The sequence below is a fragment of the Narcine bancroftii genome, chromosome 4 (assembly GCF_036971445.1).
Source record: "Narcine bancroftii isolate sNarBan1 chromosome 4, sNarBan1.hap1, whole genome shotgun sequence".
NCBI classification, from domain to species: domain Eukaryota; kingdom Metazoa; phylum Chordata; class Chondrichthyes; order Torpediniformes; family Narcinidae; genus Narcine; species Narcine bancroftii.
This window is the reverse complement of record NC_091472.1, coordinates 99,419,929-99,437,002: the sequence shown is the minus strand read 5'-3', so window position 1 is coordinate 99,437,002 and position 17,074 is coordinate 99,419,929. Positions and strand designations below refer to the sequence as shown.

The window sequence follows — 17,074 nt, the reverse complement described above, 5'->3', positions numbered from 1 at the left end:
TTGCTTTGTCAAATGCTTCTGTGGCCTTTGTCGTCCAGAGCTGTTTTTTAGGTTTGCCGGTGAGGATGTGGAACAAGGGCTTCATGATCCTGGCAGCTGCTGGGATAAACCTGTTATAAAAGTTAAACATTCCCAGGAATTCTTGTAGCCCTTTAACTCTAGTGGGCTTTGGGAAGGCCCGAATGGCTGATGCTTTGTCTGGAAGCGGGGTTGCTCCTGCATTCAAAATCCTGTTTCCCAAAAAGTCAATTGTGTGTTTGCCAAATGCACACTTCACTTCGCAAGGTTGATAGAAAGGCCAAAATCCCAAGGCCTCTGGAACAATTGTCACAGGTGTTGTCTATGCTCTTGTGTTGACTTGCTGGCCACTAAGATATCATCAAGGAAAGGCAAATCTTTCATGACGGCGTCCATTAAATGTTGGGATGTCTGACCTGCATTCTTAAGGCCGAAAGGTATCCTTAGAAACTCAAATAGGCCAAATGGAGTTATAATGGCCATTTTAGGGATGTCCTCTGGATGGACAGGGATTTGGTGATAACATTTTACTGTCTACCTTCGAGAACATTTTACTGTCTACCATGGAGGTTGTCGGCAAAATCTTGATTGTGTAGTATTGGATACCTATCTGCCACAGTTGCACCATTGAGGTGTCAGTAATCTCCACAAGGTCTTATGCCACCAAATACTTTGGGCACCATATAGAGTGGAAATGCCCAAGGACTATCGGACTTTCAGATGATGCCTAGTTCCTCCATAGTTTTGAACTCTTATTTGGCCTGTAGTAGCTGGTCAGGGGGGAAGTCTGCATGCCTTGGAATGTAGGGGAGGGCCAGTGGTGGTTATGTAGTGCTGAACTCCAAGATGTGGAGAGACTAAATGGAAATCTGGTGTAAGTAGATCTGGAAAGTCTGCTAATAAGTTTGCAAAATCATCGATGGCGAGTGTTTGCACACATAGCAGTGTTGCCAGCCAATGACCTGAAGAAAGTGGGCATGCCTGGAATGTGGTGGCGTGGACCAAACAATGTCCTTTCATGTCTACCAACAAATCATGAGCCCTCAGGATGTCCGCTCCCAAAATGGGCTGTCCTACAGCCACTAGCGTGAAGTCCAGCAGTAAGGTGTGTTACCTCATGCCAGTTGTATCGACTTGGTACCATAACTGCTAATCATAGCGCCATTGGCAGCCCACAAGTCCCGCTCGTAAGGGGATGGCGGGAAGTTGCTGAGCTCCAGTGTCGACTAGCAGTTTGCATCCCGTGTGCTGATCAGTGGCAAATAAGAGGCCGGTCTGGTTGCCAACCACCAAGGCCATCAGTGGTGGTTGGCTTTGTCATTTTCCTGGGAATCAACCACGTAGCTGCACGGTGGCTCACAGCGGCGCACATTCCTCCTCCACTTTCTGTGGTAGAAACACCACTCACTGTTCTCCAATGGCTTTTTCTTCCTCGGTAGCTTGTGGAGTGCCATAGAGCTGGATTGTCCAAGGTGACCTGTTGAAACTTATCCACGAGAGGCTGTGATACCCTATGCAGTCTGTCTGCCTCCTTCGCCATTTCCCTTGGTTTGGAGAAGTCAACAGAAGAGAGCAGCAGGGAGATGTCACAAGGGAGCTGTTCCAAGAAGCCTTGAACATTAAGCAGTTGAAATGGTTGTCTACTAACACAAGCATTTCATTCATCAGTTCTGACGGCCTTCTGTCCCCCAAATCATCAAGGTGCAGTAAGCGTGTGCCTCTTTCCAGGTCATACATGCCGAAAGTCGTGAGGAGGTGTGAAGTGCTTTTAAGGCACACCTCTTCACGACTTTCGGCATGTATGACCTGGAAAGAGGCACACACTTAATCCAGCGACATTGGGACCTGGCTGCCATTACTTTGGGTTGTTGGGGTACCTAAGGGCAGGCACAGTCCTCACAGTAAGTGCCCACTGTGCCCTGCCAGCCAGCCATTGGTAAGTGCATCCCACGCCTCTCTCTCGGCATCAACGGTGGGACCGCGTCAGTTTCTTTCCCGCTCTTGACCACAAGAACCTTTCTCCTGAGCAGTCCCTCCAGATGGAGGAAGATTTTTTTCCACATACTTCCATTTGTTCTGAGAAGGCTGATGTGGGGCAATGCAGCTTCTGCCACACATTGAGCAGAAGCAGTTTGATGAGTGTGTGGTAGCTCGTGGACAAGTGTGCTCTTTCCACTATTTACACACAGTTTGTGATGAATGAAGACAAGGTTCTCATTACCATCAGGAGGCATGGCTGGCGTAGTGGTTAGTGCAATGCCTTTACATCACCAGCAATCGGGAACGGGATTTGAAACCCACGCTGTCTATAAGGAGTTTGTACTAATGGTGGCAGATTCAAAACGTGCCGGACTACGCAGGTTGCAGGACCAGTGAGCACCAGATAAGAAATGTACAACCTGTATTGAGTATAGCAATTGGAAGCCAATGTTGCAGTTGTATAAGACATTGGTGAGGCCCCATTCAGATTAGTCACTGTACTATAGGAAAGATGTCAAGCTGGAGAGGGTGCAGAGAAAATTTATGAGGATGATGCCAGGACTCAGGGGCCTGAGGTATATAGAAAGGTTGAGCTGCCTTGGTCTTTATTCCTGAGAGTACAAAAGGACAAGGGGTGATCTCTCAGAGGTGTACAAAATTATGAGAGGAATAGATCAGGTGAACAGTGTTTTGCAGGGGAAATCAGTAATCAGTGGATATAGGATAAAGGTGAGTGGAGAGAGATTTAATGGAATCAGAATTTATAGTCATGAACATGTCACAAAATTTATGATAGGAACCTGAGGGGTAACTTTTTCTTTTACACAGAGGGAGCAAGTATAATGGGCTGTCAGAAGAGGAAGTTGAGACAGGTACTATCGCAACATTTGTTACAAGCAGCAATAAACAATTTTAAAACATTAATTTTATTTCTTCCTCTTAAACTGTAGTCTTAACTCTTAAGCTATCCTTAAAATTAAATCTATCCTCAACTATGCGCAGGTGTACTGGTGTATGTGTGTGTGATATTCCCAAACCATTACAGTCCAGGCCAAGGCTTTCAAATTCAGTGTTGATGCGTAGCCTTTTGAAATTTGATGTGCAGAATTAATGATGAACTGATGGGAACACTGGCTGCTACAGACTCATGCATTCTCCTTGTGTTGCCTTAGAAATGTCCATCCACACGAGCTGTGGTCATAACACTCCTGGTCCTTTTGTAGGCCAGACTCGAATTGGGTGGCCTCCACAAAGCTTCCAAAGACCCTGGCACTGGTCTCCGCAAGTGACCTTCACTGTTAGTCACAATCAAAATGAAGCATTTTGCTTCCCAAAAGACCCTCCTGGCACAGGTCAATCCATCAAAAAGACCCAGTCCTTCACAGAGCATACTTTGCTCTGAATTCCACAAAAATGGCTGATCACAAGAGATGCTTCAGCAGTCAGAATAGTTCTCCCTTGCAAGATCAGAATGTCATTGCAAATGTATCAAATCTGGAACAGACTGTAACAAACCTTCCCTCAGTTCTTCCAATGTATTGAATTGTCACTGGGCTGTGACTTGAGATGGTGCTTGTGTGAAATGTTAACTGTTACCATTCATTTCCTCCTGTCTATATTATCCCTTACAGTGATAATCCCATTTTACTAAAACTTGAGATCTTAATACATTTAAGACATTTGAACATGGATAGGATGGGTTTACTGGGATATGGGCTGTATGCAGGCAGGTGGGATGAGTGTAGGTAGGACATGTTGGTCAGTGTGGGCAAGTTGGGCTAAAGGGCCCACTTCCACATTGTTTGACTCCATGATTGAAGAACAACAGCACAGTGTAGGGAATAGAGTTGGTGAGATCTTTCAAACCATGCAAGGGCAGCTCTCCAACGAATTGTATCCAGTCAGGCACCTGATAGCAGCGGGAAATAATGTCTTTAAACCAGTTGGTGAGTAATTTCACACTCTTGGAATCTTCTCAGACAAGAGAGCTTGGCCAGGCTGGAGGACTCCCTTTGGTACACTGGCTGCTTTACCTCGGTGTCAGAAGGGAAGGGAGGTTTGCATGATTGTCTGAGATGTGTTCACAATTCTTGGACAACTCTGATGTACAGACTACACGCTGAACATCACATGTTCACTTTATTCAGCGTTCTCCCAGCACAAGATCTTACCAGATGAACAATACAAGATTCAAGGACTCTGGAAAATTGCCTCCCGATTCCTGGGCGTCCCCGGTCCACTATGCTGCAAGTGAATGCACCAAGGCCCCCAGACCATGCACCAGGGTTGGAGAGAAGCCCAGCACCTCTCCTCGCACCACCAGCTCAACTCATCAACCGCCTCCGGTCCCGACCCCAACAATCGCACTGGGGTGTAGCGGCTCCTGTCCCCAACCGGTAAGGGACGAGGAAGAGCTGCGGCATCCCCACACGCTGCGAGCGACGCCAGGTACTTTGCTCCGCAGCAGACCTTTGCGATCAGCGGCCAAGGTCAGCAAAGCACCACGCGGTGGCCGTTCCGGATTTATAGCAGGCTATTTATAAAGCGCGCGCCCATTGGTCGGCGGGTGTGGGGCTCTGCCCAGGTGTCACCCGGGGATCGGCTCTGATTCATCACTGTCGGCACCTGACAGCCTGTTGCCATGGCCACAGTGTTTGTGAGCAACCGCACCTGGCTGCAGCAGGCAGCCTATCTCTTCTGCCTGTTGACTCATCCCGCTTTCTGTCCCTTTCCCGTGCACCGTCGTCGCGCAGCTTCTAGCGTAACGCTCACCATCGGCTCTCTTCCACCCAGTAAGATGCCGATAATAACAGGTTGTAAGAGGTTTACTGAGTACAGCCCAGGCGCTTTAATCCAGGGACTCAATCCGAGCCAGTTGAATGGTCTCTGTCTTATGTAGTCATACAGCACGAAAACCAAGCTTGTCTCTTCGCCTGTTTGCCCCATATCCCTTTAACCTTCCCTGTCCTGCCTAAATACAGTTTGGTCACAATTGTCCCTGCTTGTACCACTTCCTCTGGTAGCTGTTCCATATTCATAAGAGATTGAAAATGTCTGAACGCTCCAGCTGGTTGATTGGCACAGATTTTCACTACTCTGCCTGACTCCTTGCAAGAGTTTACCCTCTTAAAAGGATTTCTAACGTTGGCCTCAGAGACAAATATCAGAGGGTCATCACCCTCTGCAAGGATTCTCATAGGGTACCGTTGAGTACGCCTTTTGAAAATGAGCATAAAAGGTGCTCATTTAGTGAAGCTCCACCGCCATTTATGGTGTCGGCCTCACCTTGAAAGATGTAAAAGTTCACAATCCCTGCCATAGCTGTGAATATCTGACTGCCTCTAGCTTCTCTCAGAATTGCCTCTTTGCTGCTGAGAAGGCCTTCTGTTGATTTGGATTTCCAGCCATCGATTTCACCCTCAACAGGCTGCGAATCTTTTGATTCATCCATGGCTTCTGACTGGGGTACTCATGGTATATACATATGGGCACACACTCATTCATGCAGATCTTGATGAAGTCAGTAACAGCTGTAGCATTTTCATTCAAGTTTGAGGATGAATCCTTGAATATGGTTTAGTCCACTGATTCAAAGCAGTCCTGCAGGCAGTCCTCTGCCTCCCTTGACCATACTTTCACCGTCTTCACCAATGGTGCTGTGGTCCTCAGTCTCTGCTTATAGGCAGAAGTTGAAGTACAACCAGATGATCAGACTTGTCCAAGTGCAATCATGGGATGGCTTGGTCGAAGTGTTGTAGCAGTGGTCAAGTGTGTTGGCTCCTCTGGTTTAGCAGGTAACATGTTGGAGATAGTTCATTACAGCAGTGGTTCTCAACCTTTTTCTTTCCACTCACATACCACTTTAAGTATTCCCTATGCCATAGGTGTTCTGTGATTAGTAAGGGATTGGTATGTGGGTGGAAAGAAAAAGGTTGAAAACCACTGTTTTAATTGTCCCTAATTGACTTGTTATGTGCACTGTTTCATAACTCCAAATGAAATGGACCAATGACAATTTTTCTCAAGCTAAATATTTCAGTAACAATTGGGTCTAGAGCAATGATTCTCAATCCTCCCTTCCCACCCACATACCACTTTAAACAATCCCTTACTAATCACAGAGCACCGATGGTATAAGGATTACTTAAAGTGGTATGTGAGTGGGAAGAAAAAGGTTGAGAACCACTGGGTTAGAGACTTCTTCAGGTTGACCCAGTTGAAGTCTCCTACAATGATCAGGAAAGCATTGTCTCATGGCTGTTGATCACAGGGCTCAGCCCCTCCAGTGCTAGCCTGATGTTAGCCTCGGGCAGAATGTACTTAGCAACCAGGCTGTGCCAAATGTTGCAGGTTGGGGAAGCAGGACTGGGACGTAACCATCATGTTTGTGCACAACGATGAATTAATGATGACGCAAACAGCGCTGTTCCTGAGATGCCATGTTTTGTTGAAATACATCACTCAACAATCCCTGATGTCCCTCTGCAGCAGTAATCTGGCTCTGAGTTCATCCAATTTATTTTCCAAAGATTGTACATTAGTGAGGAGATGGGAGGGAGTGGAGGTCTCAGGGCCTGGAGTCTTAGTTTGACCTGTAGACCCTCCCCCCTCCCCTGCATTTGTGTGGTCAGATCTTCTTTAAATGGTCTTTAAAAGGCCTGTGCATTGTCTGTCCATGCTCCAGCTTTTTGAATCTCCTGTGGTCTGCTGGAGTTTGCTATTCCCGACAATTGTAAGATATACTAATGCCCACGTAAATCCTACCAAAATGCAACACCTTGCATTTGCCCAAGTTAAATGCCATCTACCATTTGGTTCATTTTCCCAGTTCATCTCAATCATTTTCTAATCTCATATAACCTTCTTCACTGCCCAGTGTCATCCACTTACCATGCTCACTGCATTAGAGAATAATTAGCCGCAAGGAGAGTTTGGACAAACTTGGATTGTTTTCTCTGGAGTGTCAGAGGCTGAGCGCTGACCTGACAGAAATTTATAAACTTACGATAGGCATAACTAGGGAGATAGTCTTTCTTTTATCCCTTAGTGGAAATGCCACATACTAAAGGACGTGTATTACATCATTGATAGTGTAGAAATTGCAGAGGCCCTGGAAGATAGATTTAACATGTCCTTTGCCACAGGTAAGGTGGCAGAGAATTGGAGAATAGCTCTTATTGTTCTGTTATTTTAAACTTTCTAAAAATAATGCAGGGAATTATAGACCGGTGAGCCTGATGTCAATAGTAAGAAAGTTATTGGAAGGTGTTCTAAGAGATTGGATTTACAAGTAATTAGACAGACAGAGTCATTAGGGGATTGTCATCATTAGGAGGTTACATTTAATCAATCTTATAGAGTTTTTCCAGGAGGTTACCAGGAAATTTGATGAAGGAAAAACCATGGCTATTGTCTACATGGTCTTTAGTAAGACCTTTGACAAGGTCCAACATGGGAGGTTAGACAGGAAGCTTCAGTTGCTCAATGTTTTCAGAGCGTTCCTTGCTTCGACATGATCGTGTCTGGCTGCTATGAATTGCCTTCCACATAGTTTTCCTCTTTTGTTAGTTTTCCTTCTTAGTTTTCATTCAATTCCAGGAAATAAGTGTTGAGGCTGAAAAGTTTAGCGCCATATTTCTCACGTTCGTAAGGGCCTTCATTTTGCTTCAGGTTATCATGGCGGATAATGAATGTATGTCTCCTGCTAGCTTTTGTTGAAGAAGGCTATATTTTGTTCATTATCTTCCATAAAATTTAACCCAACTTTTGAGCTAACCCTTGTAAGAAATGCTTTGGTTTTGTAATAGTTTATTTTTGTTATTTTCAGAAATAATTTTTTCCAAGAGTTCCTCAGCAAAAAATAAGTGTTGGCAGTATTCTATGGAATACTTATTGCACGGTTTCATTACATCTCCACAATACTCTTCTCTGCCCATGTGTTTAATTTGTTTGAATACATTTTCAAATGAAAGCACGAGGCCAAGCAGGTTGAAACAACATTTAGAGACTGTACATGAAGAGAAGAAAGATAACCTCTTGGGTTATTTCAGAACCCTTCAAGATAATTTCAAGAGAAGTCCAACACTCAAAGAAATTATTACTGAAATGTTAAAGAAATTAGAAAAGGGACTTCTTGCATCATATAAGATAAGTGAATTGATTGCTCAAAGTGGAAATGCTCATAACATCGCTGAGTCACTATTTTTGCCTTCAGTATCCATAATAATATCTGACAATCATGAAATTAAATGCCAAATAAAATGCAGGCAATTCCTTTGAGTAATTACAGTATTTCTAGAAGAATTAATGAGAGGGCAAGGGACATTGAAAAACAATTAGTCATCTATTTTGAATATTTTAGATTTTCCAAGACTCACACAAATTGAAGACAATACAATCTTTCTTAACAATGAAATATTACATTCAGAGCCCATTCCCCCGCCCACCTCTCTCCCTTCCCTCCCATATCCTAATAACACAAGGAAAAGATTATTAAAATTAAATTAACATAAAACACCAAATATCTATAGTCACACACCCTTAAAGGAACCTAATATAAACACAAAGTAACATAAAGTAAAATGAAAAAGGCACAAAACAAGAGCAACCATCTGCACCATGACCCACTTCATTTATCTCAGTCATTTTACAATTAGTATGGATTGTTACCTTTCTTCTATTTAGAAGGGGTCTAACTATATCTGCATTCTTATATGCTGCAGATATGGTTGGCATACCCCAACAAATGTCTCATATTGCCTCTTTAAATTGTACATGATTTTCTCCAGGGGAATACAACTCTGCATTTCCATATTCCATCATGTAATATTTAGTTGGGAGTCAGACTTCCACATGACCACTATACATTTCCTGGCTCCTGACAAGGTGACCTTCACAAACTGAATTTGGTACTTATACAGTACCAAACTCGCATCCTTAATGTTTCCCAGAAAGTATAATTCTGGATCTTGCGGAAAATCCAGCTTTGTAATTTTTTTCAAGAAAAAAAATCCTCCCAGAAGGATCTCACCATTGTGCACAGCCAGGTTGAATGGATAAAGGTTCCAATCTCCACACCACACCTAAAGCACATTTCTGAAATTTCTGGTTTGGATTTATGTAATTTTTGTGGTATGAGATGCAGCTGATGCAAGAAATTATATAACACCAACCTGTACCTGGCATTAATGACTGCTTTTCTCTATGAAAGAGGTGCCACCTCAACTGGGCCACCCAATAGTAATTTTTGAAGTCTGGTAATTTCAGACCTCCTGGTTCATAACCCCAAGTCAATTTTTCCATGGAGATCCTAGCCATCTTACTGTTCTACAAGAACTTCCTGACACATCTGTTGAGCACTTTAAAGAAGCACTGGGCAATGGGATGGCCAAGGACTGAAATAGATATTTCAGTCTTGGCATCACATTCATATTAACACAACTGACCCTGCCCACCAAATTATGGGCAGGATTTTCCATTGAATCAAATCCTCCTCAATCTTCCAGAGCAAAGGGAGATAAATGAGTTTATATAAATTATTCAAATCCTAATCTACTTTTTTCCCAAATATTTAATGTTCTCTTCCAGCCATTTAAACTGGCTCCCTCGTTGGTTCTGTCTGTAATCCCCCTTTGTCAAGGCATGATTTCACTTTTATCTAAATTTATCTTATATCCAGAGATCTAGTCGTAATCTTCCAGTGTGATCCTCAGCCTGGCCAATGATCCCTCTGGGTTGATCAAATATACTAGCACATCATCTGCAAATAAATTGATTTTGTTCTCCTCCATGAACCCCTTTATTTCTGGATCCCATTTCTGCCAGTGGTTCAATAGCTAATATAAACAAAGCTGAGGACAGTGGATCTACCCAGTGGGAACACTGGAGACATCTTCCCATTTGTAATAATTTGAGCTTGGGGTTTATGGTAGAGTGTTTTTACCCAATTATTAAATTGTTGTCCAAATTCATATTTCTCCAGTACTTTGAATAGACAGTCCCATTCCATTTTGTCAAGGGTCTTCTCCATATCCAAATCTATCTAATGAAGCTACAAAATTCCATGTTTTTCAACAGCAATGAGTTAAGGTGCCATCTGTACATAATGTGTGCTTATCTGGCATTATGATTGATAGAGTTAAGGGTGAATGGTCAGACAGTAACCCAGCCATGGGACTCGTATTGTTTCAAGGAAGAGAGGTAATCCCTCTCTCTTTTGTTTCTGCCTTCTCCAGACACCTATTAAATTTAACTCTTTCATAAAGGTCAAGGTAGACTTAGCTGCCCTGGCCCTTGTTACTTTCTTTGCTGATTTGTCCATGACCAGATCCAGACAAAAGTTAAAATCCCCTCTAATCAAAATTTTTTCACACCCCCTCTGTTACCTTTAGAAATATATCTTGTATAACTTGTTCATCATCAAAATTTGGGGTATTTTGTCCATGGTTTGAAGTATATTTGAAAATGGATCATCACAAATCTCCCAGCTAGGTCAGTAACTGCACTCCAGACCACCACCGGTGGTCTTTCCCTATGAGGATAGCTACTCCCCTGGCTCTGGAATTGAAGGAGGACATCGCCACCTGGCCCACCCACACCCTTTTTAACATTTTATGTTTCTGATTTGTGAGGTGGGTCTCCTGTAGAAATGCATACCTACTTGAATTTTTTATAAGGTGTGCCAAGATTCCTTTTCTCTTTATCTTTATCTTTCCATTTATCCTATTTATGTTGAAACTTACAAATTTAATTGTCTTATCCATTACCCCAGCACCTCTCCATTATTTTCCTTCTTCCCATGATACTTCTCTTCCATCCATCCTATCATCCTTGGGACGTTGACACAGATGGCCGAGTTCCAAATAAAAATTAAAGAAACTATAAAAACTAAAACCAACAAATCAGAAAAAGAAAAAACAAGAAATACCCCAGATACCCCTCCTCCTTCTGCTTCCTTCCCCTCCCCTTTCCTTCCCAGTACCCAATCCCACACAACTGATGCCATCTCCCCCATTAATATGGAGAGTGCCTACTGCACCCATCTACCTCTTACTTTGTTTCTTCCCCTTCTCAAATCTCCCCATATTAATTCTTTACTTAACTTTGATGCTCATGTTTTAACAATACAACAATAAAACATTCCCCTCAATATTCTTATCATTTACAAAATATACAACCCATCATTCCATTAATTTCTTCCTCATTTATATTTACATTTAATCCCAAGAGGATGACAAGTTTTTCACATAGATCATTGCCTCCCTAGCGTCCATGAAAATTTTTTTCTCCCCTTCTGGCCTTATTACTTTTAAAGTTGCAGGGTAACAGAGGGTGAGCTCTATCCCCTTTGGCTTTAATTTTTTTTGACTAGATCAAATTATTTTCTTTGCTTTAATAGCGCCGGACTAATATCCAGAAAAAAAAGGACCTTTCTTCCCTCATATTCCGCTGCCCCCCTTTCCTTTGCTCCTCTTGCCACCCCTCCCCCATAAAATTTGTTCTATGTCCTGGTAGTGAAGGAGCTTGACCAGGACGGAACAGAGTCTTTGATCCGGGTCAGGGCAGTGGGCTCTTTCTTTTTCCAGATTACCTTCAATTTAGTCCCTTCCCAGCACCTCTAGGATCCATTTCCCACTGGGTCTCTCCTCTCTGAATCCTCATTCATCCCCACTATCTTTATAATTCTCTAAAGAGTCAATTTTTCCCCATATTTTTTCTCTTTCTCTCACCCACACATCCATTTCTCTCTCCCCCCTTTCCTGTCGCTCTTCCACTCTATCAATTCTTTCCTTTGTCACCATCACCCTTTTGGTTAAAATTTCCAGCCTTTCCTTAACTGCATTCTGGTCCACCACAAATGTTTTTAATGTTTTTTGCATTTGTTGAATAGCCATAGTATCCCTGGTGGTGGGCATCACTCCCTCTGCCTCCTTATCCCCCACCTTTCCCTTTTCACAGTCCTTCTTCTCTTTCTTCCTCCTCTTCTCCTTCTATTTCTTCCTCCTCATTGTCAGAAGTTGTTGGGCTGGTGCAAGAAAGCATCACACTTCTAATGGCTTATGGAATGGAAATGAACTGATGGAAGAGGTATTGTTTGCCAGAATGATTAAAACAGATACTAAGGACTGATTACTTTCAAAGAAGTTAAGAATTACATAAACAAGAACAGTATTCTAATCGAGAACATAGTCACCTGTGCAACTGACGTTGCCACTTCAATGATTGGATGATACAGATGGTTTATCACATGCCTGAAAGATGTTATATCTTCATTCTATCTTTACTGTTCATTGTGTCATTCATAGGGAGCACTCAGTGGCTTAAATCTTGGGAGGACGTTTAAATGCTTCGCTGTTGAATATCATAAAGACTGTAAACTTTAGAAAATCTCATCCCCCTTCAAGACTTCCTACTCTGGGAAAAAAAAAAAAAAAAAAAAAAAAAAAAAAAAAAAAAAAAAAAAAAAAGACTTCCTACTCTGGTAGCTGTGTGAAGAAAATGATGAACATTTCCAGACTGCTGTTGCATACCAAGGTGAGGTGGCTGTCCAAAGGACATTCTCTTTGTCGTTTTGTGGCATTCTGTGACATGATTTTTTAAATTTCTTTTTCATGACGAGCATGGAGAAAAACTCATGGATGCAAAGGCAGACATATCTTATCTGACAGATATCTTTGACAAACTCAATTTATTGAACAAGATCTTTCAGGGTAAATGGAATAACCTCATTTATAGTATGGAAGCCATTGTTTCTTTCCTTAAAAAGCTTGTTCTATTGGATGAATATCAGATGTTGGGAATTTTTACAATTTTCAAATCTGAACACAATGCAGAAGCATTGAAGGACAATACTGTTTATGTGAAACACCTAAAGCAAATACTTACAAATCTGCAGGAAAGGTTTAATGACCTGTTAAATCTTAATATCCCATATTGGATGTTAGATCCATTTGAGGAACCCATTGATGATGATGCAGGTATTCAAGAGAGGTGGAAATTCATTTTTAGAGTGATATAATTACACGCCATAAATCAATTTAAAAAAAGATTTTTGGTGAAGAGTGATCTACCAATTAGATTTCCAAAACTATGGGAAAAGGCTGAAATATTTATTATTGCCTTTCCCTCAACATATTTTGTTGAATGTGGATTCAGCAAGGTAGTTTCCTTGACGAAATCCAGGAGAAGACTTGATATCACAAGAGATGACATTCAACTATCATAAAAATGGCATAGGGTCATCAAGCTCCAGGATCTCACTAAAATGTTCATTTTATAAAAATTTTTAATTAAATTTTCACATCCTTGAATTTATGCTTAAGGTTCCCTAATGACTTATAGTATGCAAAACATTTTGCTCTAAGATTCTTTTTTTAAAAATTGTCATATGTCTTTTTTCTTTCCCACATGTTCACTAAGAATGATTTTCTATTTGTTGGTTTTTGTTTTCTTTTCACTTCATGTAACATAGATTTTTTTTATGTAGTTGGTGGGAGAGAAGTACAGAAGAAACCAACTAAACTTGACTGCTTCACAGGAAAAGGGGCCCATAAACTTTAGGCAGAGTCGTAAGGGAGCCATAGCCGAAAAAAAACCATTGAAAATGGCTAGTGTAGTTGACAGTGAAGAAGGCTTTTGAGGCTTTCAATGGGATCTGGACCAGCTGGAAAAATGGGCTGCAAAATGGCTGAAGAAATTTAATGCAGCCATATGTGAAGTTTTGCACTTTGGAAGGTAGATCAAGGTACGTCATACATGGTATACGGTAGGACACTGAGGCATGTGTTTGAATAGAGGGATCTGGGAATACAGATACATGATTCCCTGAAAGTGGTGTCACAGGGAGATAGGGTTGTGAAGAGAGTTTTTGGCACATTGGCCTTCATAAATCAAAATATTGGATATAGGAGTTGGGATGTTTTGGTTGAGTTGTATAAAACATTGGTGAGGCCAAATTTGGAATATTGTGTATGGGATACATACAAATAAGATTCAAAGAGTGCAGGGGAGATTTACAAAAATGTTTCCAAGACTTGAGAAACTGAGTTACCAGGAAAGATTAAATAGTTTAGGACTTTATTCCCTGGAGCGTAGAAGAATGAGTGGAGATTTGATAGAGGTTTACAAAATTATGATGGGTATAGATAGAGTAAATGCAAGCAGGTTTTTTTCCACTGAGGTTCAGTGAAATAAAAACCAGAGGACACAGGTTAAGGGTGAAAGAGAGTGTTAGGGAGAATTTCTTCACACAGAGAGTTGTGGGAGCATGGAATAAGCTGCCAGTTTAATTGGTGAATATTTAAGAAAAATTTGGACAGGTACATAGAAGGGAGAGGCATGGAGGGATTCAGGTCAGTGGGTCCTGACCTGTGTTATAGTTTCTTTGGTTCTATGCTGGGGTTGAGTGCAATACATAAAAATGCTGGAGAAATATAGCAGAAGGAAGAAAATGCCTGTCAACATTTCGGGCCTGAGCCCTCCATCTGGAATGAGGCATATAAATCATTTTGAGCACCAGTTTTATACAAGGCAAGTACACCAGCATACTAACACAGGGCGAGTTTAAGAAGCTGATTGAAGTTAAGAGTAAACATTAACTGCAAAGAGGAATGTAAATGCTTCTATTGTGTTTGATTGTTAGCTTAAGTATTTTTCATTTTTCTTCAGTCATATGTAAATATTTCATGCATTAGGCCCTAGTGCACTATGTAACAAGTCTGGGAAAAAATATTCAGAACTAAGCCAAGCTCACAGAGCACAGTATGTCTTCAAAAGCCTTCACCACATTGACTGACATGGCATAAGTTGTCCTAAGCATTCCACCTCTACAGCAAGCTGTCCTATAAGAGATGATCCTGACTCACACACCACCTTCAAGCCCAGTCCCAACTCAGAGGGGTGGTTACAACATGCTGGAGAAATGCAGTAGATCATGTTGCATCAATAGGAAGTAAAGGGTAACCAACGTTTTGGACTGGGGCCCTCCATCTGGTAGAAGTAAAAACTGGAGGCAATTGAAAAAGAAGGTGGGTGGTGGCAGGGAATGAGAATAAGGAGAGGAGAGGAGGGAGGAAGGGGCAGGAAGAAGAATGCAGGCTGACAGGTAAAAGGTTGGAGGGTAGAAGAGAAAGAAGCTGAGGTGATTGCTGGAGAGAGTTGAGGATGTCTCTCTGATAGGAGAATGATAGAAAGGGGATGGATAGTGGGAGGAAAGGAGACAGAAGGATAGAGAAAGAGAAAAATAGTAAGGGGTGGGTTAATGGAAATTGGAGAAGATGAGAAAAAGTTACAGTGTAATGGTTGATGTTCCAAGGTTTAGAGATAAGGTGGGAGGTAAAAGAGGAGTGGGACTGGCATTGCTCGTAAGGCATATTATCACAGCTACAGAAAGGGTGGACATTATGGAGAGATTATCTACTGAATCAGTATGGATGGAAGTCAGAAACAGGAAGGGACTCCTGTTGGGACTATTCAGGCTATTGTGACTATTCTGTAGGACACCCCAATAGCTACTGGGCCACTGAGGAACAGATAATGGGACAGATTTTGGAAAGGTACAAAAATAACATGGTTGTTGTCATGGGAGACTTCAACTTCCTGAATATTGTCTGGCACCTCCTTAGTGCAAAAGGTTCAGATAGGGCAAAATTTGTCAGGTATGTCCAAGAAGGATTCCTGACACAGTCTGTTGACAAGTCAACCCAATGAAAGGCCTTTCTTGATCTAGTACTGGATAATGAACCTGATCAGGTGACAGACGTTTCATTGAGAGAACATATCAGAGATAGTGATCACAACTCCCTGACCTTTAGCATAGCAATGGACAATTTTTGGAGGAGACATGCACTGGTCCTAGGTGGGTTTGTCCCACTGAGACAGGGAAAGGATGGTAGGATAAAGGAGAAATGGTTGACAAGAGAGGTGGAACGGTTAGTCAGGAGAAGGATTGAAGCACACATAAAGTTTTGGGAACAAAAATCAGGAAGGACACATGAGAATTATGTGGTAGTCCAGGAAGGAGCTTCAAAAAGAACATAGGAGAGCTAGAAGGGGGCATAAGAAGACTTTTTCAAGTACTATTAAGGAAGCCCCTGAGGCATTCGACATGTACATGAGGAGTAGAAGGATGATAAAAGTAAGGGTAGGGATAAAGGGGGAACATATGCCTGGAGACTGTGGAGGGAGGCGAGGTCCTAAATCAGTGGTCCTCAACCTTTTTCTTTACACTCACATACCACCTTAAGCAATTCCTTAGTAAACATAGAGCAATTATGCTATCTTATGCCATAGGTGCTCTGTAAGGGATTACTTAAGGTGATATACGAGTGGAAAATTAAAGGTTGAGAACCCCTGCCCTAAATTAATACTTTGCTTCAGTGCTCATCACGGGGAGGGAACTTGGTGATTTGTGAGGTCAGTGTAGAATAGGTTAATATGCTAGAGCATGTCGAGGGTAAAAAGAGAAAGTGATGGATCATCTTAAAAATATTGGGATTGATAAATCCTTGGAGCTACATGAAATATAACCCAAGTTATTACAGAAATTCAGAGAAGAGATTGCTGGGGGATTGGCAATTATCTTTGTGTTCTCCCTGGCCACACGAGAAAAACAAGAAGATTGGAGAATGGCAAATCTAGTTCCCTTATTTAGATTTCAGATTTATTGTCAGAATACATACATGACATCACATACAACCCTGAGATTCTTTTTCCTGCGGCCACAGCAGAATTACCACTTACTGGTAGTACAAAAAAAAACTACTCAAGTTCATCTGTAAACAAAGAAATGTAAACAAATTGATTGTTCAATACAAAGAAAAAAATCAATCACTAAAGTGCAAAAGTAAGAGATCTTAAATTGAGTCCCTTATTGTTGAGGAGTCTAATGTGGAGGGGTAGCAGCTGTTACTGAACCTGGTGGTGCAAATCTTGAGGTACCTATACCTCTTTACTGATGGTAGCAGTGAGAACAGAGCATGTGCTGGGTGGTGTGGATCCTTGATGATTGCTGCTTCTCTCCGTAGTGTTCCCTGTGGATGTTCTCAATAGTGGGGAGGATTTTACCTGTGAAGTCATC

At 41.9% G+C, this 17,074-nt stretch overlaps 1 protein-coding gene across 3 annotated transcripts in view; it reads left to right on the top strand.

Annotated features, from left to right (window-relative positions):
- Window positions 1-4,690: 4,690 nt before the first annotated feature.
- LOC138760895 (ezrin-like) overlaps window positions 4,691-17,074 on the top strand; it is a 133,455-nt gene continuing 121,071 nt past the window's right edge. The window contains exons 1-3 of one of the 3 annotated variants that reach the window (XM_069932179.1): window positions 4,691-4,790; window positions 12,303-12,415; window positions 12,454-12,531. In XM_069932179.1, the coding sequence (XP_069788280.1) occupies window positions 12,496-12,531 (36 nt within the window). In that variant the 5' untranslated portion in view covers window positions 4,691-4,790; window positions 12,303-12,415; window positions 12,454-12,495. Of the gene's footprint in view, window positions 4,812-12,302; window positions 12,416-12,450; window positions 12,532-17,074 lie in introns of those variants that run through there. The other 2 variants (XM_069932180.1, XM_069932178.1) reach the window with 2 other exon arrangements.